The following is a 27,779-nucleotide window of genomic DNA, read 5'->3' on the forward strand; positions in this document are numbered from 1 at the left end:
TTATCCATATAAAACAATTGGATTTATTGATTTTTTCCATGTGATATATAGATATATAACAGGCTTTTAAAATGATATATTTGTGCACAATTCCTACTTAAACGCAAAAGGCACTCATTTTGTGGAATTATCCAGCTACTATGTACAGAGGGTAGAACAGCATAAAGTATCTACTAGGTACAAGGGTGGGGGAACGAACTTCCTTAGGACAACAAGGTTTGGGACACAGTTAGGAAGAGAGAATACCTAAATCAGTACAGTGTTTGCTGAACACATCACAGGGCTAAAGCCCTGGGTCATCATGATCAATGACTCAGCAGGTGAAGAGAAACAAGGGCAGAAACACCCACACACTGTTACTAGAACCCCTAAAGTGTTTCATTTAATTCATGTTTCTAAAAATGAAACACCACAGGATGGTTTCTAACTATGTGGAGGTATTTCTCAGGTTCTTTAATTATTGTTTGACAAAACCAGCATCCTGAAACGTTTTGGAAGACTTTGTTTTATACACTATTCCCCTAATATGTCCTTAAATAAAATACAGGGCCCAGCAACTCAGAGTAAAACATATAATGTAAACAGACAAGAGTCTATGCAAAATACGTTTATAATGAGAGAGCGAGACAGACAAACAGCTTATCACTGATTTCAAATAGGTGAATGTCCCAGAGATGGTTTGAAAGAATTGGGAAAATGGATGAAAAGAAAAATACACAAGTGGTTTGAAACTCTGAGGAAAGAGGTACATTCTGACATCAACTTAAAATACTTCTGTCATGTTTGTCTGGCAAGCTCAATGTCATTATTCTCAGAGAGCATCATCTCAGGCATGTAAAATTGTACAAATGTAGAAACATTGGTCCACAAAATAATATGCCTACTGTTGGCAACATGCAGTTTGGCAATCTATTCATAATCTATTCATAGACAAATAATCACAACAATTAACTCGCAATCAAGTCAAAAAACGAAATACATCAAACCTTATCCACTATCGGCCATCAGAGTTGAGATGAGAACAGTTAATTCATTCAAGGCCGCTAATATTGTTTCCAGTGAGATAGATCCCAGCAGCAGCTTTACAGATGAAGATACAAATAGCATAATCAAACAGGACTGAGCAGGGGTTAATAGATGCATCATAAAACATTATAAGGCCTTATAAACAGTTATAAAGCATCATTATGATGCCTTATAAATGGTTATGAAGCCTTATTTTGCAAGTCTATTTCCACTGCCACATCTGGTCAACTGTAACACACTGGTAAGAGGTACAGTATACCGCCCGACACATCCCTGGTTTAAGAAACCTGTGTCATCTGACTATACACCTGTCATTGTTGCTGCTGTTGTGTCGTTGTTGTAGTAGTAATGCACTGTAAAAAAATGTTTCAAAAAAGTCTTGCAGCATCGATGAGAATTATAAAATGAAGACTTTCATGTGGATTTGATCTTTACAGAGCTACTTATAATATAAACCAGTTTGATACAGTGCAAAGAATAGTTGTAACCGCGGCCAAAACCCAAGTTAGAGGGTGATCTCCCTCCTAACATTAGATGGGATTGAAAGACCCTACTGATAAAATATGAATATACTTTGGTTGATTGAAAGTTGTTGATTGAACCTGCAGATACATATTCCCCTTAGATTATGGATGAATACAGGATTTATAGCACCATCTTGAAGTGATATGGACAGAGTGGAGGGGATGTATTGCTATACAGTATATTCACAGTTTATATTTTTTTCAATATTTAACTTTATTGATTATTATATGGTAGGTTTTGTTTGAGAGAGAAGAGAGAGAGAAGATAGATGACAAGAAGAATAAACAAACAAATCCCACTCTATGGGCTGCAACAACATTAATGATTGATCAGCACAAGTCCAAACCTTACCTTTTACCCTAATCATAACTCCAAGCCATAAAACGTAAAGGAATACTTCGGGATTTTGGCAATGAGGCCATCCATCTACTTCCCCAGAGTCAGATGAACTTGATTATGCTAGCAGATCCCCATAGACTTTCTGTCATTGCGCTAACGCTAGTTAGCATTCGCTCGTGAAACTACCTCTACCATTTTTACATAACTGTGTCCAGTATGAAGGAAGCTAGAGGTAGTTTTGCAAGCGAATGCTAACTAGTGTTAGTGCAATGACTGGAAGTCATAGATAAAGGGCCTCGTTGCCAAAATCCCGAAGTATCCCTTTAACCTCAACACTATCCATTGAAAAAGCAGAACCATTTGTAGTTGTAGCCTGTAGAGGGGGCCTGTTTTTGATCTCCACATCAGCTCATTATATATTTGACCACCAGGAGTGGATGTTTAGTAGGTGAGCTCTTTAGGGACTTCCCAGGTGAATTCACTCCGGCCAAAGTGGCCATAGCACGCTGTGTTCTGGTAGATTGGCCTCTTCAGGTTCAGTTCCCTGTGGAGCGAGCGATAAAACACACATCAGAGGTGGGAAAGACACACCTGTAACAGCATTTGATACACAAATGTACAATACCACTGCTTGTGTAACGTGAATGTCCGCACAAATCTCTCAATGATACGCATGACTTACAACTTTGCAGCTCTCGAGATGGGTTCTTTCATTGCGCTAATAATATGGACAAAAAATGTACCTTAAGCCTGATATAGACCTCTATGGTTAATTTATTGTTGTGTGAGATTATCTATGTATTACAAACAACAGTTTTCCTTTGATGGTGTGACTTTAGAGGTGAGGTGTTTACCTGACGATGACACCAGGTCGTAGGTCAAAGTTCTTGTTGACGATATGTAGCAGCTCTCTCTCAGACTTCTGTGACGAGCCGTAGGTGAACACGGAGATGGACAGAGGGTGAGCCACTCCGATGGCGTAGGATACCTACAGTCACACAGACATAATGCCCTCAATGCTCATGTCAACATTTTGAGATAACCACTGATAAAACCTACAGCGGTAGTGACAATATAAAGTCAAAAGTCATTAGCTGATGTCAGCTCTGTCAGGAGAACTGATGTATTTGGTTGCTATTTTATTGTGGAGTAGAACTACAACAACCAGGAGAACCATGATAAGACCTCACCTGAACCAGCACCCTCCTGCACAGTTTGGCCGTGACCAGGGACTTGGCCACCCAGCGGGCAGCATAGGCAGCCGAGCGGTCCACCTTGGAGAAGTCTTTACCAGAGAAAGCTCCACCACCGTGGGCCCCCCAGCCTCCGTACGTATCAACGATGATCTTCCTACCCGTCACTCCAGCATCACCCTGGCAGAGGAAGAAGATAGCAGGAGTTGATATTGTGTTTGTTTTGAGGTTTGATCTTGCATTATATCCTTTGGTCTTTAAAGAATGAGCTGTGTGTTTGTGTGTGTGTGTGTGTGTAGGGGAGGTGAGTGAACTTGCGTCTATTTACATGAGTGATTGCACCCATTTTGGCTATGACATTCACCTGGGGTCCTCCGATAACGAAGCGTCCACTGGGCTGCAGATGGTAGATGGTCTTATCATCCAGATACTTAGCTGGAACCACTGCCTTGATCACCTGACAGGAGGGAATAATATAGTACATTTTTATGAAGCCTTTCAAAGCGCATCAAAGTGCTTTACATTGCATCCACCACCAGACCCACACATACAGATACTTTGGCCAAGTTTAGAAAAAATACTTGATTTGGATTTTCAATAAACTTCCTAGCCATATCATCCAGCATGCACAGGGCTGGCCCTGAACATTCTGCCGCCTTAGACGAGACAAGAACCTGCTGCCGACCTCCCATCCCCCGCTAGACTATGTACAGCAGGGGTTGGCAATAGGTTTGGTCTTGGGCCAATTTTTTTCTCAGCTAAAAGTTGGAGGAATATGTTAACAGCCCAATTCAAAGTCCTACACTACAAATTAAACAACAATTAGGCTATATACTTATTTCAATGTCATTACATTGATAAAATCACCAATGTCTATTACATTCGTTTTATATATTTCTGTGTGTGTTGATTGCAAGATGTTTTTCCCCAATCAAAATAAAATGTTGGGCTGAAAAAGTCTCAAAAGAAAGGAGGATGATGAAAATAGAAGTTTCAGGTAAGAATGGAGAGAGAAATAGGCATTCTCACCATATTTCTCTAATGTCAAACCAGATTGTCTTGTATGCAATGCTGTTTGCAAATATTTTAATCTTTCAAAAGTTACCTTTCCACCCAGACAGATGCTCTAACGCAGAAAAATGTAAGGTTCAACTTAGCCTCTACTCCTCCATTGTGGCAGGTGGCAGGTAGCCTAGTGGTTAGAGTGTTGGACTAGTAACCAAAAGGTTGCAAGATTGAATCCCTGAGCTGACAAGGTAAAAATCTGTCATTCTACCCCTGAACAAGGCAGTTAACCAACTGTTCCTGGATTGTCATTGAAAATAAGAATTTGTTCTTAACTGACTTGTCTAGTTAAATAAAGGTTAAAACATTAAATAACCAAAAAACATAAGTGTTTCCCTAAAAGCTGCCTGGGTTTAAACAGACATATTCATATAGCAAAGTCAATTTGCTTGTCTCCTTGAATACCATAGGCTGCAGCTCGACTTCAGAATGTCACAGATAGGAATCAATATATCCCCATATGCATTGGAGTCACGTCTTTTTTGGTCATTTTAAAGCTTGTTTCTACCATGAGGAATCATGGAGTTCATTGTTATAGAATGCTTTATATAATCTGGATTCTTCTTATGTATTTATACCTGCGGTACCAGTAGGTATACCCTCACTCAATTTGAGCCCTAACACCCAAACACACCAACCCTTACCAGACATTGAGGTATTTTAGGAGTGCACGCGACAGTATTGGAGGATTTGGCTATACCGACTTCTATGGATAGCATAATTCTGTTTGTCAAACAGGTAAGCCTACCACGTTTTTGAATAGGACGAAATAGGCTCCAATTCTATATGTAATTCTATAATTAGGCCCATAGAAATAGTTGGTGCGCGCGTGCACAAATAGGAGGTCCATTACCTGGCAGAAAGGAATTTTACTTCAACTGCTACATCAGAGAGTTACAATGTTGCAATCAACCATAGTTTCTGACTAATAATATGACACCTATTATCCCACAGTGTAGGACCCCACAATTGTTACAATAAAAATAACACTTTTATTTAACATATTTAACCTATCATTTAATATTCCTGTAGAACTGTAAAAAGAGTGAGATCGTTTGAGCTTTGGAAACAAGTGCTTTCCTAAATGCATGGTGGGCCTCGTTTCGCTGGAGCAGTGTAAAACAAGCTTTCTGTCAATGACCCGGCCTTAACGAATTGTGTTTAAGATACCCAGCATTTCCACAAACTTCAGAAAGTTCCCATTATTTGGCTCATTCAGCCTGTCAGTGGTCCCACCAAGCGCAATGTTCTGGGTGGCCATTACGCGTATCAGGGCTCTGAGCCTCTGCAGCACCTGCTGCCAATGGAGAGTCTCTCTGTCAATAGCCCGTTGGGCTTGGGCATCGATAGTTTGCTTGGACACCAGCCTGATCTCCAGCTCCTTCCACCTCTGGAAACTATCTAGGCAGTCATGCGACTTCTCCTGTGAGATGAGGAGGTGGCACAGATTCTTCCAGTCCCTGGTTCCATTCCTGACCAGCGCAGATTTGCACTCGTGTGAAAGAAGTTTGCAGCAAAAACAGAAGGCTTCATCGTTTTTCTTGGAATAAACAAGCCATGGTCTCTCCACTCTCTCCCCGTTTGCCATTCTCCTATTGTATTGGGCCACCAACAATCTTTTGGGAAATTCCCCTCCTTATTCTGATGTGGCCCAGCCCGCACTAACATATCCCGTAAAGATCCATTCATATATTTGGGCCCCTCACCGGGATCTTTTATGTTTTTTGTCTGGGAGTTGGATTTAGCAGCAGCAGCAGCACCACTGTCATCAGGGACCTAGAGGTACTAATCTGAGTCCGGGTCCCAGATAGCAAGGTCTCTGCCTGTTTGGAGATGTGGCTAGGCCTGGTGCGACCACCTGTTCTTGTCTACCCAGAGAGCTGTCATCATCTGTGGAAGTGGATGGCTCAGACTCCTCCGGTTCGTCCTCTTGGCTGCTAGAACCAGTGAACAGGGGCTCGTCCTTCTCTGCAAATTAACGTCCTTGGCGGCTTATCGTTCTCCACACCGGCTGATGGACATTGCTGCATGCTGATCAATTTCAGCAGCAAATCTATTTGGTTTAGAGATTGTGCCTCTTTTCTTATCAGTTTTTTAAAATATATATTCACTTCCTGATGGTTTTTGTCTCTTAGACATAGTAGCAAATTTGGTTGCAAATCTCTATAGCTTACTTTAGCTGAAATGATTTCCACTGGTAGCTAGCTAACATTAACAGGCTAGGTTAGGCTACTGCCTTAAATCACCAATCATCTTCATCACACACAAACATAAAAAGCAATACAATAATTTAATTGGCAGATTATTTTTTATTAATGTTTCACAATTGGATAATCCCCTAAATACACACACATATATCCATAGCTACCAAGGATAGGGGGAGTGAACTTTGGGAGAAGCGGGAATGGGGTGGGTGGCTATGAGATGCAGCAATGACTATGAGCTGGTGGCTGGGGCACTGGCAGCAGTGTAGTAGCCGATCAGGGGCGCCGGAAGGCGGTAGCCAATTTCCAAAATGCCGCCCCAAATTCAAGTGCTGCCATAGGCGACCGCCTAATCTTGCCTAATGGGAGGGCAGGCCCTGAGTACGTACCGTCTCCTTGAGCACCTTCTTCTGTTCCTCCAGGCCGATGAAGTCATCATGTTGAACAGAAATTACCACGGTGTGGACCCTTATAGGGATCACTGCCCCATTCTCCTGCTCATAGTGTACCGTCACCTGATGAAGAAGAGGAGATAGCGATGAGAGGGAGGGATGGAGGGGGAAGAAGAGGGTAGGAGATGAGATACAGTATGTCATCATATTTGTTCTGCTACATGTTTTTTATATTTTTTTATGGGGTAGATCAGCTTTAATATTGCAGAGAGATTGTAGCCTCCATCAATGCCATTGTCTGCATCTTTTCCAATATATACAGTATACATATACATACATATAAATACACATACAGTGGGGCAAAAAAGTATTTAGTCAGCCACTAATTGTGCAAGTTCTCCCGCTTAAAAAGATGAGAGGCCTGTAATTTCATCATAGGTACACTTCAACTATGACAGACAAAATGAGAAAAAAAATCCAGAAAATCACATTGTAGGATTTTTAATGAATTTATTTGCAACTTATGGTTGAAAATAAGTATTTGGTCAATAACAAAAGTTTATCTCAATACTTTGTTATATACCCTTTGTTGGCAATGACAGAGGTCAAACGTTTTCTGTTAGTCTTCACAAGGTTTTCACACACTGTTGCTGGTATTTTGGCCCATTCCTCCATGCAGATCTCCTCTAGAGCAGTGATGTTTTGGGGCAGTTGCTGGGCAACACGGACTTTCAACTCTCTCTAAAGATTTTCTATGGGTTTGAGATCTGGAGACTGGCGAGGCCACTCCAGGACCTTGAAATGCTTCTTACGAAGCCACTCCTTCGTTGCACGGGCGGTGTGTTTGGGATCATTGTCATGCTGAAAGACCCAGCCACGTTTCATCTTCAATGCCCTTGCTGATGGAAGGAGGTTTTCACTCAAAATCTCACGATACATGGCCCCATTCATTCTTTCCTTTACACGGATCAGTCGTCCTGGTCCCTTTGCAGAAATACAGCCCCAAAGCATGATGTTTCCACCCCCATGCTTCACAATAGGTATGGTGTTCTTTGGATGCAACTCAGCATTCTTTGTCCTCCAAACACGACGAGTTGAGTTTTACCAAAAAGTTATATTTTGGTTTTATCTGACCAGTTAAGAACAAATTCTTATTTTCAATGACGGCCTAGGAACAGTGGGTTAACTGCCTGTTCAGTGGCAGAACGACAGATTTGTACCTTGTCAGCTCGGGGATTCGAACTTGCAACCTTTCGGTTACTAGTCCAACGCTCTAACCCTGCCGCGCCAAGGATCATTTAGCTATCTGAAGAATTCCATATGTTATCTTAGTAGACCGAACCCCCAGGTCTTTAATGCAGGGCTGACAGACAAATTGCTTACTTTGACCCCCTTCCACTTGTCTCTTCCATTTTTGCAGTAATGCTGCAATTAGTTGATTCTAATTTTGGGTAGTGCAGACATTTCCATATATTTTTGTTAGCTGCATGTGTGACATTACTCTACCAGTCCTATTTATGATATAATTTACAAAGATGATACCTTTTTTATTTTATTTATTTATTGAAATGTTTTTATTTTTTAAATTAATGAGTATATTTAATTTAACCACAATATTTGTTGTATTATTTGTTCTGTCTTTTCTGGTGGATAAAACTCAAATTGCAACCAACTTTCTATGGCTTGTTTTAAAAATAGAGATATTTTGGAGATTATTTCATTTTCAAATAACCAAAAGTGAGAGGTTGTAATCTGAATAAAGAAAAAAAGTTATTCAACAAGGGGTGAGAAATTCTTACTAATTTGCTAGAGAACCAGTTCGGATTTATGTATAACTTTTGTATAACTGGCGCATCTAATGAGAGGTCTAATGCTTTAATATTTACTTTTTGCCCTCCGAATTCATATTCATCATATAAATAGACCCTTTTCCATTCCAGATAAAATTGAATATTTTTTGCTCATATAATAAAAAAACAGGTTACTTGCTAGGTGTAGGCAAGGCCATAGGCAAATAGGTAAACTGGGATATGACTAAAGAGTTAATCAGGGTGACAGATATTTTCCTTTCCATGGTAGCGAGATCTTATCTATTTCGAAACTTTCTATTAACATTTATTGGAGTGAGATCATTTATTTATTTTGGGATAAGTATACCGAGTATATCCACATCACCATCAGAACATTTTATTGGTAAACTACACGGTAATGTAAAAGTTATTTTTACATTATTTTTTTTGTGATCCAACACGTAATCATAATTTGGTTGTAATCCAGAGAGGTTAAATAAGTATCTAGATTCTCTATGAGGCGGTGAAGGGATCCAAATTGTGGATCATCAGCGTATGAATTTCTAACCCTTTGATATTATTGTTGGATCTGATTTTAACAGCTAACATTTCGATGACAATAATAAATTGATATGCCCATAGTGGACAACCTTGTTTTACTCCTCTTGACAGTTTAAAACTCTCTGAGATGTAGCCATTATTTACTGTTTTACACCTAGGGTTACTATACATAACTGTAACCCATTATATAAGAGATTCTCCAAAATTGAAATATTCCAGGTATTTACATATAAACTCCAGTCGTACTTTATCAAATGCCTTTTCGAAGTCAGCTATGAATACCAGGTCTGGTTTCCCAGATTTTTCATAGTGTTCTATTGTTTCCAGTACTTGTCATATATTATCTCCAATATATATATATAAACCTGTCTGATTAGGATGTCTGGCTCGGAGTTCCACGATGCCTTACCACCATAGGCCTCTATGGAGATGGTGTCCTCAAGCTGCCCCTCACCAGTCTAACAGAGGAATTCAAGTGTTCAAAAACCAGGCTCCAGATGACACTGAATGAATCTCGAGACCCAGTGGTGAGCAACAACGCGCCGACCTTGGCAACTGGGCGCAAATGGAGGCCAGGAAAAGCAGTCCAGGAGGCAACAGCAGCCCTCAGACATGCTGACATTGTGGGTCATGTTCAGCAAGGGAGAGGAGGCCTTGGGCTAACTAGCCGTGCTGCTTGGAGTAAGGCCACTGCACCAGAGCGGCGGAAGATGGTAGTGCAGGAAGTACGCCATCAGGAGGAGGCTGCAAGGTGGGCCAAGGCAGTCTCTCTTTCCAAACAGGGACAGTGGACTCGATGGGACAGTGTGGAGAAGAGGAAGATAAGCTGGAAGGATATGTGGGCCATGGAAGCGAGGCGGTTGAGCTTCTCCATCAGAGCAACATATGACGTCCTTCCAACACCAGTTAATCTTCACCAATGGTATGGTGAAGATCCGGACTGTGCCCTCTGTTCCATGCCAGCCAACCTCAGGCACATTCTCACAGGGTGTAAAACAAGCCTCACTCAAGGACGCTACACTTGGCGTCACAACCAAGTCCTTAAAAACCTTGCGTCCGCCCTGGAGGACAAGCGAGCTGCCACCAACTCCCTACCACCCCCAGCAGCATCACACCCCTTACGGACAAACTTTGTCCGCGAAGGGGCTAAACCACCGAAGCGCGGCTCGACACCATTAGAGCGAGACCAGCTGCGCTTGGCCCGCGACTGGAAAATGCTAGCTGACATTGGCCGGCAACTTGTGTTTCCTCCGGAGATCGCGACCACCACCCTAAGACCTGACATGGTGCTCTGGTCCCGTTCACTCAAGAAGGTCTTCATCATTGAGCTCACAGTACCCTGGGAGGACTCAGTAGATGAGGCTTATGAGCGAAAGCATCTGCGCTATGCCGATCTAGCTGCCGAAGCACGGCATCATGGCTGGAACACAGAAGTCCGACCAGTGGAGGTGGGCTGCAGAGGTTTTGTGGCAACATCTACAACCAGACTGCTTAGAGACCTTGGAATTAAGGGCCAGAGCCAGCGTTCGGCAATCAAAGCTGTATCGGAGGCGGCAGAAGGCAGCAGTCAGTGGCTCTGGATGAAGAGGAAAGACCCCAGCTGGGCCCCGAAGTGAGAGGGCCAGGAGGTATGCGGTCAACAATGCTTGACTCAGGGAGGAGGATGCCCCTGCCATGCATAGTCCCATGGGATGTTGGCTATCATCAACAAGGCAACTCCTATGACTAATTGGGAATGGGACGCAAGCGTAGGATTGATCACCCTATCGCTGGCCGCCTTTGGGGAGGGTGTATAGTGTGAAAGGCCGAAACACCCCAGGAACCAAAGGTACACTACTGATGATGCGCTCCCCAAATTTCACCAGGCTCACTGTTCATTAACTCTTGGAAGTGCTTGCACAAAGGATAGTAACATCTCATCCTGTGTTCTTGGAATCAATATAAACCTGTCTGATTAGGATGAATATTATATCCGACAATACCTTTTTAATTCTATGCGCTATGCATTTTGCTATAATTTTTGCATCACAGTGTAAGAGGCCTCCAATTTTTTTAATGGACTGGATCTTTACATATATACACACCACTTGGATCCTGTTTCAGTAATAATGAAATCAGACCTTCTTGTTGCGTGTCCGATAATCTACCGTTTATATAGGAGTGGTTAAAACATGCTGATGATGGTCCTCTTAGTATATAAAAAAAAGTTTGGTATACTTCCACTGGTGTGCCATCCAGCCCTGGAGTTTTCCCGGACTTAAAGGCTTTAAATGCATAAAGAAGTTCCTCCTCTGTAATTTGCCTTCACATAAGCCTTTCTGTACAGATGTTAATTTTACATTATTAATAGGAAAACAATCCATACAATTAGGTTTGGTTAATGGAAATGGAAGAGACTGAGACGAAAACATATTCTTAAAGTACTTTACTCCCTCTTTCAAAATATCGTTTGGTGAATCCTGAGCAACTCCGTCATTTGTAACAAGAAATTTTTTGGTAGCATTTCTATGTTGAAGATTTAAAAATAATTTGGTGCATTTTTCCCCATATTCCATCCAGTTCACTTTATTTTTATAATATATTACACTGGATCTTTCTTGAATAAGTTCCTCCATTTCTTTTTGTTTTTCCACTAACTTATTCTGTGCCTCTATGGGACAGTTTTGATTGCTACCTATCTGTACTGTTAGTGCTTCAATTTCCTTTGTTAATATGGACTCTTTTGACCTAAATTGCTTTTGTTTTATAGATGAGTACTGAATTTCATGGCCTCTAAAGGCACATTTAAAAGAGTCCCATACAATAAGGGGATCTGCTATACATATGTTATATCAGAAAAAGCCAGTTATAAATTATTCTGTTCTAGTTAAAAACAAGTAGGCTTTGATTACATTTCCTATATCCTTGCCCACATGGTAATTCTGTAAGAGTAATTTATATGCCAATTATGTGATGGTCTGACCGCATTCTGTCCCCTATCAACACTTTTTAAACTTTTGGTGCCAGAGAGAATGACATAAGAAAATAATCAAGACGACTAGCTTGATTAAGCCTCCGCCATGTACAGTGAGGGAAAAAAGTATTTGATCCCCTGCTGATTTTGTACGTTTGCCCACTGACAAAGAAATTATCCATCTATAATTTTAATGGTAGGTTTATTTGAACAGTGAGAGACAGAATAACAACAAAAAAATCCAGAAAAGGGCATGTCAAAAATGTTATAAATTGATTTGCATTTTAATGAGGGAAATAAGTATTTGACCCCTCTGCAAAACATGACTTAGTACTTGGTGGCAAAACCCTTGTTGGCAATCACAGAGGTCAGACGTTTCTTGTAGTTGGCCACCAGGTTTGCACACATCTCAGGAGGGATTTTGTCCCACTCCTCTTTGCATATCGTCTCCAAGTCATTAAGATTTTAAGGCTGACATTTGGCAACTCGAACCTTCAGCTCCCTCCACAGATTTTCTATGGGATTAAGGTCTAGAGTCTGGCTAGGTCACTCCAGGACCTTAATGTGCTTCTTCTTGAGCCACTCCTTTGTGGCTTGGCCGTGTGTTCTGGGTCATTGTCATGCTGGAATACCCAACCACGACCCATTTTCAATGCCCTGGCATTGGTTCTCACCCAAGATTTGACGGTACATGGCCCCGTCCATCGTCCCTTTGATGCGGTGAAGTTGTCCTGTCCCCTTTGCAGAAAAACACCCCCAAAGCATAATGTTTCCACCTCCATGTTTGATGGTCGGGATGGTTTTCCTGGGGTCATTGGCAGCATTCCTCCTACTCCAAACACAGCGAGTTGAGTTGATGCCAAAGAGCTCCATTTTGGTCTCATCTGACCACAACACTTTCACCCAGTTGTCTTCTGAATCATTCAGATGTTCATTGACAAACTTCAGATGGGCATGTATATGTGCTTTCTTGAGCAGGGGGACCTTGCAGGCGCTGCAGGATTTCAGTCCTTCATGGCGTAGTGTGTAACCAATCGTTTTCTCGGTTGGTCCCAGCTGCCTTGAGATCATTGACAAGATCCTCCCATGTAGTTCTGGGCTGATTCCTCACCGTTCTCATGATCATTGCAACTCCACGAGGTGAGATCTTGCATGGAGCCCCAGGCTGAGGGAGATTGACAGTTCTTTTGTGTTTCTTCCATTTGCGAATAATCGCATCAACTGTTGTCACCTTCTCACCAAGCTGCTTGGCGATGGTCTTGTAGCCCATTCCAGCCTTGTGTAGGTCTACAATGTTGTCCCTGACATCCTTGGAGAGCTCTTTGGTCTTGGCCATGGTGGAGAGTTTGGAATCTGATTGATTGCTTCTGTGGACAGGTGTCTTTTATACAGGAAACAAACTGAGATTAGGAGCACTCCCTTTAAGAGTGGGCTCCTAATCTATAAAAGACACCTGGGAGCCAGAAATCTTTCTGATTGAGAGGGGGTCAAATACTTATTTCCCTCATTAAAATGCAAATCAATTTTATGGATTTTTTTGTTGTTATTCTGTCTCTCACTGTTCAAATAAACCTACCATTAAAATTATAGAATGCTAATTTCTTCGTCACTGGGCAAATCAGCAGGGGATCAAATACTTTTTTCCCTCACTGTATATCTCACTAGGTCAGGGTATTTACAGTAAGGCTCCATATACCCACTAATTCCAATATATCCATGACATTCATGATTTCCTTAAGTGCCTGAGGGGGATAGTTTGCAGTGTGATTTCCTTTACGGTCCATAGAGGTATTTAAAACCATATTAAAATCTCCCACCATAATAATAGAGTCTAGTGTTGCTTGTAGGTTTGATAAATTATAAAATATATTTTAAAAGAAGCGTGGATCATCATTATTCGGACCGTATAGGTTAAAAAGCTATATCTGTTTATGGTCCAATAACATATTTAAAATCATCCATCTACCTTGAGACACTGTTAAATAATATCATCACATGTTCTGCTACATATGCTTGTCTTTATTATGTTCAGTCCTGAAGCCAAGACACGTGCCTGTCAATGTTATCAGATATCAATAACATTTTCTGAGGGCCTTGGTTAACTAACTGAACTTCCCTTCATGTGAATGTCTGAACCCCCCCCCCCCCCCCCCCCCCCCCCCCCCCCCCCCTAATGCCTGAATGTAATCCCTCTCACAAGATCCTATTTTGGGCCATTCCTTTTCCAGCCCCATTCAAAAATACCCCTAAAACTGAAGACCCTTCCCTCTTCACTTCCCGCTCATAACTCAGGAATTTGAGAATTGATTGAGAATTACCCATAAGGTTACAGCTGCCTGAGGAAAGAATCCATTGGATTTTGGTCTGTTCCATTTCAGCTCCTTGCTCCTTCTCCCAACTTGGATATTAGACGTGTAGTTTAGGGCAACCTCAGTGGAGCTTCCACCACATTACTGACACCTCTCCAATCCTTTTAGATCTGTGAACATTGAAGGGAGTAGGTGCTAGGAGAAGAGGTAGGAGCTAAGAGAAGGGTTTAGAAGTTGAAATGGAAACAGACTAGTCACATAGTCTCATGGTAAGACCTGAGTAAACTCTCAGTGGGGAGTCATGGTTTCAAGTGGGGACCACATGCTTCTCTCTCTCTGTCAATTATATTTCAATTCAATTCTCTCTCTCAATTGTTCTCCCTCTCTTTTCCTTACTTTCTCTCCCTTTCCCTCTCTTCATTAATTTATCTCCCTTTCTCTATATGTAACCCTACACCACCTCTCTTCTAATACAGTTGAAGTCAGAAGTTTACATACACTTAGGTTGGAGTCATTAAAATGTGTTTTTCAACCACTCCACAAATTTCTTGTTAACTTCTGATGGTATAGGGGATGCTTCCGTCCCACTTGGCCAAAAACCAGGGAAAATGCAGCGCGGCAAATTCAAATAAAGTGATATAAAAATCAAACTTTCATTAAATCACACATGTAAGATACTCAATTAAAGCTACACTCGTTGTGAATCCAGCCAACATGTCAGATTTTTAAAAGGCTTTTCGGCGAAAGCATAAGAAGCTATTATCTGATGACAGCACAACAGTAAACAAAGATGGTAGCATATTTCAACCCTGCAGGCGCTACACAAAACGCAGAAATAAAATATAAAACATGCCTTACCTTTGACGAGCTTCTTTTGTTGGCACTCCAATATGTCCCATAAACATCACAATTGGTCCTTTCGTTCGATTAATTCCGTCCATATATATCCAAAATGTCAATTTATTTGGCGCATTTGATCCAGAAAATAACAGCTTCCAAAATGCGCAACGTCACTACAAAATATTTCAAAAGTTGCCTGTAAACTTTGCCAAAACATTTCAAACTACTTTTGTAATACAACTTTAGGTATTTTTAAACGTTAATAATTGATCAAATTGAAGACGGGTCTATCTGTGTTCAATACAGGAAGACAACAAACCAACGCTACTTTTCAAGTCTTGCGCAACTCTCAATAGTGCAACGCAGTTCCTAGATGGCAATACTTCTTCATTGCACAAAGGAATAACCTCAACCAAATTCCAAAGACTTGTGACATCCAGTGGAAGCAGTAGGAACTAAGAAATATTCCTAAGAAATATTGTTTCCCAAAGAGAAGTCAATGAACAGACAGAGACCTAAAAAAACAATTCTGAACGGTTAGTTAGTCCGCTACATAAGTTCTGTTATACTCACAGACATGATTCAAACAGTTTTAGAAACTTTAGAGTGTTTTCTATGCAAATCTACTAATAGTATATCTTATATTCTTGGCATGAGTAGCAGGAAGTTGAAATTGGGCACGCTATTTATCCAAAAGTGAAAATGCTGCCCCCTATACCTTTTAACAAACTATAGTTTTGGCAAGTTCGTTAGGACATCTACTTTGTGCATGACACAAGTAATTTTTCCAACAATTGTTTACAGACAGATTATTTCACTTATAATCCACTGTATCACAATTCCAGTGGGTCAGACGTTTACATACAGTACACTAAGTTGACTGTGCCTTTAAACAGCTTGGAAAATTCCAGAAAATTATGTCATGGCTTTAGAAGTTTCTGATAGGCTAAATGACATCATTGGAGTCAATTGGAGGAGTACCTGTAGATGTATTTCAAGGCCTACCTTCAAACTCAGTGCCTCTTTGCTTGACATCATGGGAAAATCAAAAGAAATCAGCCAAGACCTCAGAAAAAAATGTGTAGACCTCCATTAGTCTGGTTCATCCTTGGGAGCAATTTCCAAACGCCTGAAGGTACCACGTTCATCTGTACAAACAATAGTACGCAAGTATAAACACCATGGGACCACTCAGCCGTCATACCACTCAGGAAGGAGATGCGTTCTGTCTCCTAGAGATTAACGTACATTGGTGCGAAAAGTGCAAATCAATCCCAGAACAACAGCAAAGGACCTTGTGAAGATGCTGGCGGAAACGGGTACAAAAGTATCAATATGCACAGTAAAACGAGTCCTATATCGGCATAACCTGAAAGGCCGCTCAGCAAGGAAGAAGCCACTGCTCCAAAACCGCCATGGGGACAAAGATTGTACCTTTTGGAGAAATGTCCTCTGGTCTGATGAAAGAAAAATGTAACTGTTTGGCCATAATGACCATGGTTATGTTTGGAGGAAAAAGGAGTAGGCTTGCAAGTCGAAGAACACCATCCCAACCTTGAAGCCCTGGGGTGGCAGCATCGTATTGTGGGGGTGCTTTGCTGCAGGAGGGACTGGTGCACTTCACAAAATAGATGACATCATGAGGATGAAAATTATGTGGATATATTGAAGCAACTTCTCAAGAATTCAGCCAGGAAGTTAAAGCTTGGTTGTAAATGGGTCTTCCAAATGTACAATGACTCCAAGCATACTTCCAAATTTGTGGCAAACAAATTCAAGGTATTGGAGTGCCCATCACAAAGCCCTGACCTCAAAATATGTGGGCAGAACTGAAAAAGCATGTACGAGCAAGGAGGCCTACAAACCTGACTCAGTTACACCAGCTCTGTCAGGAGGAATGGGCCAAATTTCACCCAACTTATTGTGGGAATCTTGTGGAAGGCTACCTGAAACGTTTGACCCAAGTTAAACAATTTAAAGGCAATGTTACCAAATACTAATTGAGTGTATGTAAACTTCTGACCCACTGGGAATATGACGAAAGAAAGAAATGCTGAAATAAATCATTCCCTCTGCTATTATTCTGACATTTCACATTCTTAAAATGAAGTGGTGATCCTAACTGACCTAAGACAGGGAATTTTTACTAGGATTAAATGTCAGGAATTGTGGAAAACTGAGTTTAAATGTATTTGGCTGAGGTATGTGTAAACTTCCGACTTCAACTGTATATCCCCCCCCCCCCCCCCAGAGAGAGAAAGAGGGAGAGAGAGAGAGTTCATTGGTAATTCTCTCAGTCTCACCTGTGTTTTAGAGTCGGGGCGGAGCCAGGGGATGGTTCCGTTGCGTCTGAGTTCGGCCATCTTGGAATTCAGTTTGTGAGCCAGGACGATGGTGAGAGGCATGCACTCCTCTGTCTCGTCTGTAGCATAGCCAAACATCAGACCCTGGTCTCCAGCTCCCATATCCTCCTCTTTCCTGTCGATGTGGACACCCTGAGCAATGTCTGGACTCTGCTGCTCCAGAGCCACCAACACATTGCACGTCTTATAGTCAAAACCTGGGGAGAGAGAGAGGAGGGAGAAAGGTAGGGATAGAAAGAGAGAGAGAGGGAGGGGAAGAGAAAGAGGGAGGAAAAGAGAGACAGAGGGTCATGATTCATCCTCTAGTATGTTTCTGATTTTCTACATTATGCAATCTACACTATAGTATAACACTCACAAAAAAATATAAACGCAGCATGCAACAGTTTCAACGATTTTACTGAGTTAATGTTCATATAAGGGAATCAGTAAGTTGAAATAAATTAATTAGGCCCTAATCTATGGATTTCATATGACTGGGAATACAGATATGCATCTGTTGGTCACAGATACCTTAAAAAAGGTAAGGTTGTGGATCAGAAAACCAGTCAGTATCTGGTGTGACCACCATTTGCCTCAAGCAGCGCGACATCTCCTTCCCATAGAATTGATCAGGCTGTTGATTGTGGCCTGTGGAATGTTGTCCCACTCCTCTTCAATGACTGTGCGAAGTTGCTGGATAATGGTGGGAACTGGAACACACTGTCGTACACATTGATCCAGAGCATCCTAAACATGCTCAATGGGTGACATGTATGGTGAGTGCAGTGCCTTGCGAAAGTATTCGGCCCCCTTGAACTTTGCGACCTTTTGCCACATTTCAGGCTTCAAACATAAAGATATAAAACTGTATTTTTTTGTGAAGAATCAACAATAAGTGGGACACAACCATGAAGTGGAACGACATTTATTGGATATTTCAAACTTTTTTAACAAATCAAAAACTGAAAAATTGGGCGTGCAAAATTATTCAGCCCGTTTACTTTCAGTGAAGCAAACTCTCTCCAGAAGTTCAGTGAGGATCTCTGAATGATCCAATGTTGACCTAAATGACTAATGATGATAAATACAATCCACCTGTGTGTAATCAAGTCTCCGTATAAATGCACCTGCACTGTGATAGTCTCAGAGGTCCGTCAAAAGCGCAGAGAGCATCATGAAGAACAAGGAACACACCAGGCAGGTTCGAGATACTGTTGTGAAGAAGTTTAAAGCCGGATTTGGATACAAAACGATTTCCCAAGCTTTAAACATCCCAAGGAGCACTGTGCAAGCGATAATATTGAAATGGAAGGAGTATCAGACCACTGCAAATTTACCAAGACCTGGCCGTCCCTCTAAACTTTCAGCTCATACAAGGAGAAGACTGATCAGAGATGCAGCCAAGAGGCCCATGATCACTCTGGATGAACTGCAGAGATCTACAGCTGAGGTGGGAGACTCTGTCCATAGGACAACAATCAGTCGTATATTGCACAAATCTGGCCTTTATGGAAGAGTGGCAAGAAGAAAGCCATTTCTTAAAGATATCCATAAAAAGTGTCGTTTAAAGTTTGCCACAAGCCACCTGGGAGACACACCAAACATGTGGAAGAAGGTGCTCTGGCAACAATGCAAAACGTTATGTTTGGCGTAAAAGCAACACAGCTCACACCATCCCCACTGTCAAACATGGTGGTGGCAGCATCATGGTTTGGGCCTGCTTTTCTTAAGCAGGGACAGGGAAGATGGTTAAAATTGATGGGAAGATGGATGGAGCCAAATACAGGACCATTCTGGAAGAAAACCTGATGGAGTCTGCAAAAGACCTGAGACTGGGACAGAGATTTGTCTTCCAACAAGACAATGATCCAAAACATAAAGCAAAATCTACAATGGAATGGTTAAAAAATAAACATATCCAGGTGTTAGAATGGCCATGTCAAAGTCCAGACCTGAATCCAATCGAGAATCTGTGGAAAGAACTGAAAACTGCTGTTCACAAATGCTCTCCATCCAACCTCACTGAGCTCGAGCTGTTTTGCCAGGAGAAATGGGAAAAAATGTCAGTCTCTCGATGTGCAAAACTGATAGAGACATACCCCAAGCGACTTACAGCTGTAATCGCAGCAAAAGGTGGAGCTACAAAGTATTAACTTAAGGGGGCTGAATAATTTTGCACGCCCAATTTTTCAGTTTTTGATTTGTTAAAAAAGTTTGAAATATCCAATAAATGTCGTTCCACTTCATGATTGTGTCCCACTTGCTGTTGATTCTTCACAAAAAAATACAGTTTTATATCTTTATGTTTGAAGCCTGAAATCTGGCAAAAGGTCGCAAAGTTCAAGGGGGCCGAATACTTTCGCAAGGCACTGTATGTAGGCCATGGAAGAACTAGGACATTTTCGGCTTCCAGGAATTGTGCACAGATCATTGCGACATGGGGCCGTGCATTATCATGCTGAAACTTGAGGTGATGGCTAGACAATGGGCCTCAGGATCTCGTCACGGTATGTCTGTGCATTCAAATTGCCATCGATAAAATGCAATTGTGTTCGTTGTCCACAGCTTATGCCTGCCCCTTACCATAACCCCACCAACACCATGGGGCACTCTGTTCACAACGTTGACTTCAGCAAACCGCTCGTCCACACAACGCCATCTGCCTGGTACAGTTGAAATAGACGTAGAGCACATTTCTCCAGCATGCCAGTGGTCATCGAAGGTGAGCATTTGCCCACTTAAGTCGGTTACGACGCCGAACTGCAGTCAGGTCAAGAAACTGGTGAGGACGATGAGCACGCACCTGAGACGGTTTCTGCATAACCGAATTCTTCGGGTATGCAAACCCACAGTTTCCTCAGCTGTCCGGGTGGCTTGTCTCAGACGATCGTCTCAGGTGAAGAAGCTGGATGTGGAGGTCCTGGGCTGGCATGGTTACACATGGTCTGTGGTTGTGAGCCCGGTTGGACGTACTGCCAAATTGTCTAAAACAACGTTGGTAGAGAAGAGAACACTTGTGTCATTAGGTCAATATCCCAATATGGGGTCAGTGGGTTTCTTATGTGTTGTGTGTCCCAACTGTTCTAATGAGCTTATTTCCTTGATTTTTTTCTTGGAAATGAAGAAGTTATGTAAGACTAAATCAAAGGGTTTGAGTTCAAACAAAACAGAAAGCAGTGATAGCTTTAGACAGAACAGAAGAAATGCATGGTGAAATGCTTTTGGGACATTTGCCTTTGTTGGTCTGTGTGTTTCACTTAAATGTGTCCCCTCACTCACCATGACCCTGTGTGTTTCCTTTAAATGTGTTCCCCTCTTACTCCCACTGGCAACCTTGGCATCTGGGTCCCGTTTCAGGTGAAGAGTAGAGAAATGAGCAGTAATGATCATGCTGTTTAATGAGCTTCTTGATATGCCACACCTGTCAGGTGGATGGATTATTTTGGCAAAGAAGAAATGCTCACTAACAGGGATGTAAAGAAATTTGTGTACAACATTTGAGAGAAATACGCTTTTTGTGTGTATGGAACATTTCGGGGATCTTTTATTTCAGTTCATGATACATGGGACCAACACTTTACATGCTGCATTTATATTTTTGTTCAGTAGAAACATACTGGTTTGAGTACAACAGAAGCCTGTTTCTCACCTTTGTCTGAGTTGTCGTAGCCGATGTGTTTGATTGTGTCTCTGACAACCTTCTGGTAGTCTACATTGGCCCGGGAAGTGATCTCTCCACACAGCAGCACCATGCCAGTCTTACACACCGTCTCTACACAGGGTGAAGACAACCATTAACACTTTATAACTGTGTAATAACAACCAATGACACTTATCTTTAGATAAGTGGTATTCTATGTAAGTATGTCTCAAGTGTTGTGTAATTGATTGGTAAGGTATTTTGAACTTGTAGACCTCTATCTTGGGAAACAAATCAACAACAACAACAACAAATAGTTTTGAGTTCATAGTGGACATGGATAAGTGTAGAATGTACATTAGGTCAATATCCCAATATGGGGGTCAGTGGGTTTCTTATGTGTTGTGTGTCCCAACTATTCTAATGAGCTTATTTCCTTGAGTTTTTTCTTGGAAATGAAGAAGTTATGTAAGACAAAATCAAAGGGTTTGAGTTCAAACAAAACAGAAAGCAGTGATAGCTTTAGACAGAACAGAAGGAATGCATGGTGAAATGCTTTTGGGACATTTGCCTTTGTTGGTCTGTGTGATTCACTTAAATGTGTCCCCTCACTCACCATGACCCTGTTATTCTATGTGTTTCTTTTAAATGTGTCCCCCTCTAACTCACCACAGGCAACCTTGGCATCTGGGTCCTGTTTCAGGTGAGCATCCAGGACAGCATCACTGATCTGGTCACATATCTTGTCTGGAAAAGGACAGAAAGATGACAATAATAAATGAAAAGAACAAAGGATACAAAGCAGACACAAATAAATTAATTAGTCGTTGGAGTTATGCCAAACCACCCGGCACATGGCTTGAATCAAGAAACACCGAAACAAAGTGTATTTGAGCGTGATGCGAATTAATAATATCCTCATGAACAGGATTGTACCCATTGAACTCGGGAAATATTTAAAAAGTGTCACATTCCTTTTTTGGGGGATAATCCCAAAGTACAAAAGAGCAGTATTTGGCAAGACCTGAAAATGGTTGTCTAGCATTTATCAACAACCAATTTGACAGAGTTTAAAACATTTTTAAAATAATCATTAGCAAATATTTGCACAATCCAGGTGTGCAAAGCTCTTAGAGACACCCAGAAAGACTCACAGCAGTAACCGCTGCCAAAGGTGATTCTTACATGTTTTGGGTGTGATTACTCATGTAAATGAGATATTTCTGTATTTCATTTTCAATACATTTGCAAACATTTCTAAAAACTTTGTCACTTTGTCATTATGGGATATTGTGTGTAGATGGATGAGATTTGTTTTAAATTCAGACTGCAAAACAACTAAATGTGGAATAAGTCAAGGGGTAGGAATACTTTCTGAAGGCCCTGTATCCTATGCCTGGCATGCAAAACTATGCAATACAGATGCACATGCCCAAAGTCATCATTATCTCACATTAATAATCTTAATCTGGAGTTTAAATGTACCACTGTATTTCAAGCCCCGGTGTACATACAGATGTGGGATCTTAATTTGAGCCAGTTTGCTACAGCAGCAAAATAATCCTGCAGCAACAGGAAATGTTAATTATTATGTGGATTAGAATTTTAGAAACCCTTTTAAATTCACATTTTGGGGGGTATTTTTTTTACACTACAGGTTTGCATTTTCTCAGCAACAAAAGAGCAGTGGTGTGAAAAGTACTCAATTGTCTTACTTGAGAAAAATTAAAGATACCTTAATAGAAATCGCATCAAGTAAAAGTGAAAGTCACCCAGTAAAATACTACTTCCGTAAAAGTCTAAAGGTATGTGGTTTAAAATATACTTACAGTTGAAGTCGGAAGTTTACATACACTTAGGTTGGAGTCATTAAAACTTGTTTTTCAACCACTCCACAAATGTCTTGTTTAACAAACTACAGTTTTGGCAAGTTGGTTAGGACATCTACTTTCTGCATGACACAAGTCCTTTTTCCAACAATTGTTTACAGACATATTATTTCACTTATAATTCACTGTATCACAATTCCAGTGGGTCAGAAGTTTACATACACTAAGTTGACTGTGCCTTTAAACAGCTTGGAAAATTCCAGAAAATGATGTCAAGGCTTTAGAAGCTTCTGATAGGCTAATTGACATAATTTGAGTCAATTGGAGGTGTACCTGTGGATGTATATCAAGTCCTACCTTCAAACTCAGTGCCTCTTTGCTTGACATCATGGGAAAATCAAAAGAAATCAGCCAATACCTCAGAAGAAAATTGTAGACCTCCACAAGTCTGGTTCATCCTTGGGAGAAATTTCCAAATGCCTGAAGGTACCACATTCATCTGTACAAACAATAGTACGCAAGTATAAACACCATGGGACCACGCAGCCGTCATACCGCTCAGGAAAGAGACGCGTTCTGTCACCTAGAGACTAACGTACTTTGGTGCAAAAAGTGCAAATCAATCCCAGAACAACTGCAAAGGACCTCGTGAAGATGCTGGAGGAAACAGGTACAAAATTATCTATATCCACAGAAAAACGAGTCCTATATCGACATAACCTGAACAGCCGCTTAGCAAGGAAGAAGCCACTGCTTCAAAACTACCGTAAAAAGGCCAGACTACAGTTTGCAACTGCACATGGGGACAAAGATTGTACTTTTTGGAGAAATGTCCTCTGGTCTGATGAAACATGAATAGAACTGGCCATAATCACCATCGTTATGTTTGGAGGGAAAAGGGGGAGGCTTGCAAGCCGAAGAACACCATCCCAACCGAGAAGCACGGGGAAGGCAGCATCATGTTGTGGGGGTGCTCTGCTGCAGGAGGGACTGGTGCACTTCACAAAATAGATGGCATTATGAGGAGGAAAATAACGTGGATATATTGAAGCAACATCTCAAGACATCAGTCAGGAAGTTAATGCTTGGTCGCAAATGGGTCTTCCAAATGGACAATGACCCCAAGCATACTTCCAAAGTTGTGGCAAAATGGCTTAAGGACAACAAATTCAAGGTATTGGAGTGGCCATCACAAAGCCCTGACCTCAATCCCACAGAACATTTGTGGGCAGAACTGAAAAAGCGTGTGTGAGCAAGGAGGCCTACAAACCTGACTCAGTTACACCAGCTCTGTCAGGAGGAAGAGGCCAAAACTCACCCAACTTATTGTGGGAAGCTTGTGGAAGGCTACCCGAAACGTTTGACCCAAGTTAAACCATTTAAAGGCAATATAGAAATGCCAATACACTGTACTGTTACATACTGTTAACTACAGAAGAGTATAAGGGCCAAGTGAAGAGAGAAATCAACGGCGATGGGTGGTGATACTTGGATACTTTTTTTCCGCCCTGGCTCCCTGTTGCTGTGTGCGCCACCATTGAAATGCATGATGTTAGATGACCTGGTGAAACTATACTTTAGAATTGGCTTTAGTAACAAGGAAATCCTATCTCTTTTAGCACATAATAACCATATTATTAATTATAAGTAGGCCTATTTGGACCTGGAAGAAGTTGAGCCACAGATTATTTTCAGAAGGAGGAACGACACAGACTCAGGTGAGGTATTTCATTGAAGTCTGTGTGGTTACCTATATTAACCCTCCCACAAACACCTTTGTGTAAAACCCCTGCTTCATTGTTTATTCTTGAATTATTGCCACATTATTCTCAAAATATTGACACTTTTTTAAAGTATTATCATGCATAAAAAAGTATTGTAAGTACCACATCCCATTTTTTTTCTCTTCACTTCACCCAAAGGGGGAAGTATAGGTTTTAGCACTTTTGATTGGACGTGGTTGGAGTTAACATGGTTGGAGGGGGCGGAGTGTACGGGACCCCAGACCGTTGATAGCAGAATGAACATGTTAAAATAAGAGCCAATCAAACTGCAACATTGTACCCACCCCCCCCCCCAAAAAAAAAAAAAAACACACACACCACAACTTATCAAACTTAATTGATTTACTGATTTCTGTGGAACAGTGTGTGCAATGTACTGTTTGTCACTATCGGCCCACCGCTGTGCTTGTATTGGTGGGTGATGCATCATCAGACTGTTTGTGTGAATGTGTGTGCGTGCTGGCAATAGTGTACTGTGGGAGCATAAGTCACTCTCTCTCTCTCCCTTTCTCTCAGCATTGCAACTCTACACCAGACCTCTACTCAATATCCCCCATCAGGGAGAGAGAGACAGCGAGAGAGAGACAGAGTGAGAAAAAGAGAGAGCCATGGGGGTAGTCTATCAATGGAATACCATCATATGCTCTCATAGTAAATGTGTAAATGTGTCTGCCAGGAGCACAGACAGATTAACTACCTCCAGGGTCTTATAGTGGCTGACTAGATACTATCTTTGTGTCATAGAGCACCATTACGCTGTGTTTCTACATCAGCACGGTAATCAGTTTTTGAGCAAATATAGACATTTAGTTCAATTCTTTCTCAAAAAATGTTTTTCCACCTTTTATATCTCATACTATATACCAGGGGTATTCAGATCTACGCTACGACAGGGGTGTCAAACTCATTCCGCAGAGTGTCTTAGGTTTTAGTTTAAATTAAGACCTAGACAACCAAGTGAGGGGAGTCCCTTACTAACTAGTGACTTTAATTCATTAATCAAGTACAAGGGTGGAGCGAAAACCCTCAGACACTCAGCCCTCCATGGAATGAGTTTGACACAAGGTCCAAACTACTGCTGGTTTTTCTGTCCTTCCTGATATTTAATTGCACCCGTCTAAATCAGTCCCTGATTAAAGGGGAAGTATGAAAAAAGTACTGGAACTGGCTTTGATATCCAGATTTGAATTTGAGGGCTATATACACTTGAACTATGATTGTGTCAAACTGTAGCCATGCAACAAATATATCATGTATATTACCAACATTGAGTAACTATTCACACTTCATCTGACAGGCACAGATGTAGGTTCTCATTGAGCATGTTGCCATAGCTGTGGGGCCATGGCTAGAAAAAATGGTGAGTACTGGTAAAGAGCATGTAAAGAGCAAGTAAAATGGAACCAAGAGAAGACTCACCTGGATGTCCCTCTCCGACAGACTCCGAAGTGAACATGAAGGACTCATCATCCAGCAGAGTGTCACTCATTTTGACACAGGCAGGTGCTCAGAACCACTCAAAAACACAGAGAAGTTCCTCTGTTTCCTTCAACAGCAGCCAAATAGATCTGGTGAGAGCTTTATATTCCTGCTCGAGAAGGTAGAAAGAGTGAGGGTTGCAGCTGTGCGGTCAATTGACTGTCTGTCTATCCAGATCTCTATCCAGAACTCCTGGACTATCTACACATGGTCCTATATATGGCTAAGAGAAAACACACACACATCATGTGGTGAACCCATGGGACAGACCATTCCAGGGGGGAGTTGTTGATGGAGGGGATTTAAAATGTAGTCAAGTCCCAATTAAACCCTTGTTATTTCCACAATCCTGAATGGTGGAAGGAATCTACAACTTCTGTCATCCACGGGGTGCTGCTGGAGTCCAGATACCTTTGTTGGGCTGTAGAAAGCAAACTATCACTCCCCTCTATTCTCCGGGTTGGTTAGCTCTCCATTAGGATTGAGCTGGGGCTGTGTAAAGGTATGAAGATAGAGAAAGAGAGAGGCTTTTATATATGACGCAATCTACCTTGCTAACTACCTTTCCTCAGCTACTTTGGTTTGGCAATATAACTTGGTGTTTAAAAAACACATTTTATTTATAGGAAAATAGATGGAGAGAATTGAACAATATAAACATTTCTATAGTTGATGTTAGGGTTGAATATTTTCCCAGTATTTTACAAATGTTCCATCCTGGGAATAAATCACTTATGACCCAGTATTTTCCACCAATGCCGGATGTGTCATTCAAAAGCATTATAAAGCATATAAATGTGTCTGTATTTGATTAGCGATTTGATCAGCATGGAAATGCATACCTGATGCTACCTGAGCCATATATTAAATAGCCTACATTTTATGAGCCCTACATTAATGACATTTAATGAGCCCAAGCCCAAATGATTGTGCTGTTATCCAATGTACAGTACGAGTCAAAAGCTTGGACACACCTTCGCATTCAAGGGTTTTTCTTTATTTCCTATTTTCTACATTGTTGAATAATATTGAAGACATCAAAACTATGAAATAACCCATATGGAATCATGTAGTAACCAAAAAAGTGTTAAACAAATAAAAATGTATATTAGATTTTAGATTCTTCAGAGTAGCCCTTTGCCTTGATGACAGCTTTGCACACTCTTGGAATTCTCGTTCAATGATAAAGCAGAAGAGAACATACGATTCTGGTGCAGTATAGGCTACAGAATTTGATTTTAATTTTGAAACATAATAGTGCCTATTTGTATAATTAGTATGGCTGACGCATTCATAATATTTCCCCTAATGTTATTAGCCTACCTCTTCTTTTTCTCTCTATTGTTGCTTCATTCCTTTGTCACGAACCGGCTCAAAGCCCGTAACAAAAGGGAGACATTGTGGAGATAAGGAGTAACAAAACATATATTTATTAAGTAAAGTAAACTATGTACAATATACAATGGTGTGTGTAATCAGTAGTGTAAGTGAGTGTTTTGCATGCA

At 41.2% G+C, this 27,779-nt stretch overlaps 1 protein-coding gene across 2 annotated transcripts; it reads right to left on the minus strand.

Moving 5' to 3' along the window:
* Window positions 1-592: 592 nt before the first annotated feature.
* LOC110502651 (S-adenosylmethionine synthase) lies at window positions 593-26,486 on the minus strand. 2 transcript variants are annotated; one of them, XR_005039178.1, is made up of 10 exons: window positions 26,215-26,486; window positions 21,852-21,929; window positions 21,192-21,314; window positions 17,501-17,757; window positions 6,742-6,867; window positions 3,448-3,540; window positions 3,081-3,263; window positions 2,745-2,878; window positions 2,222-2,434; window positions 593-1,951 (listed from the first exon to the last, which is right to left on the minus strand). XR_005039178.1 is itself a non-coding variant. In XM_021580859.2 (9 exons), exons 1-9 carry the CDS (start codon window positions 26,282-26,284, stop codon window positions 2,332-2,334), a joined length of 1,167 nt encoding a protein of 388 aa, XP_021436534.1. In that variant the 5' UTR covers window positions 26,285-26,486; the 3' UTR covers window positions 593-2,331. The 2 variants fall into 2 exon arrangements, 1 of the variants encoding a protein (XP_021436534.1); XM_021580859.2 differs by having other exon boundaries at window positions 593-2,434.
* Between the last annotated feature and the right edge of the window lie 1,293 nt (window positions 26,487-27,779).

This window comes from Oncorhynchus mykiss, chromosome 23, assembly GCF_013265735.2.
Source record: "Oncorhynchus mykiss isolate Arlee chromosome 23, USDA_OmykA_1.1, whole genome shotgun sequence".
Taxonomy (NCBI): Eukaryota; Metazoa; Chordata; class Actinopteri; order Salmoniformes; family Salmonidae; genus Oncorhynchus; species Oncorhynchus mykiss.

Excerpts from the sequence above, each read along its gene's own strand:
- LOC110502651 (XM_021580859.2), bottom strand. The coding sequence starts at position 26,284 with ATGAGTGACACTCTGCTGGATGATGAGTCCTTCATGTTCACTTCGGAG. Across the intron at positions 3,264-3,447 it reads TCGTTATCGGAGGACCCCAG|GGTGATGCTGGAGTGACGGG; the intron begins GTGAATGTCATA and ends TTCCTCTGCCAG. Across the intron at positions 2,879-3,080 it reads GCAGGAGGGTGCTGGTTCAG|GTATCCTACGCCATCGGAGT; the intron begins GTGAGGTCTTAT and ends GTGTGACTGTAG.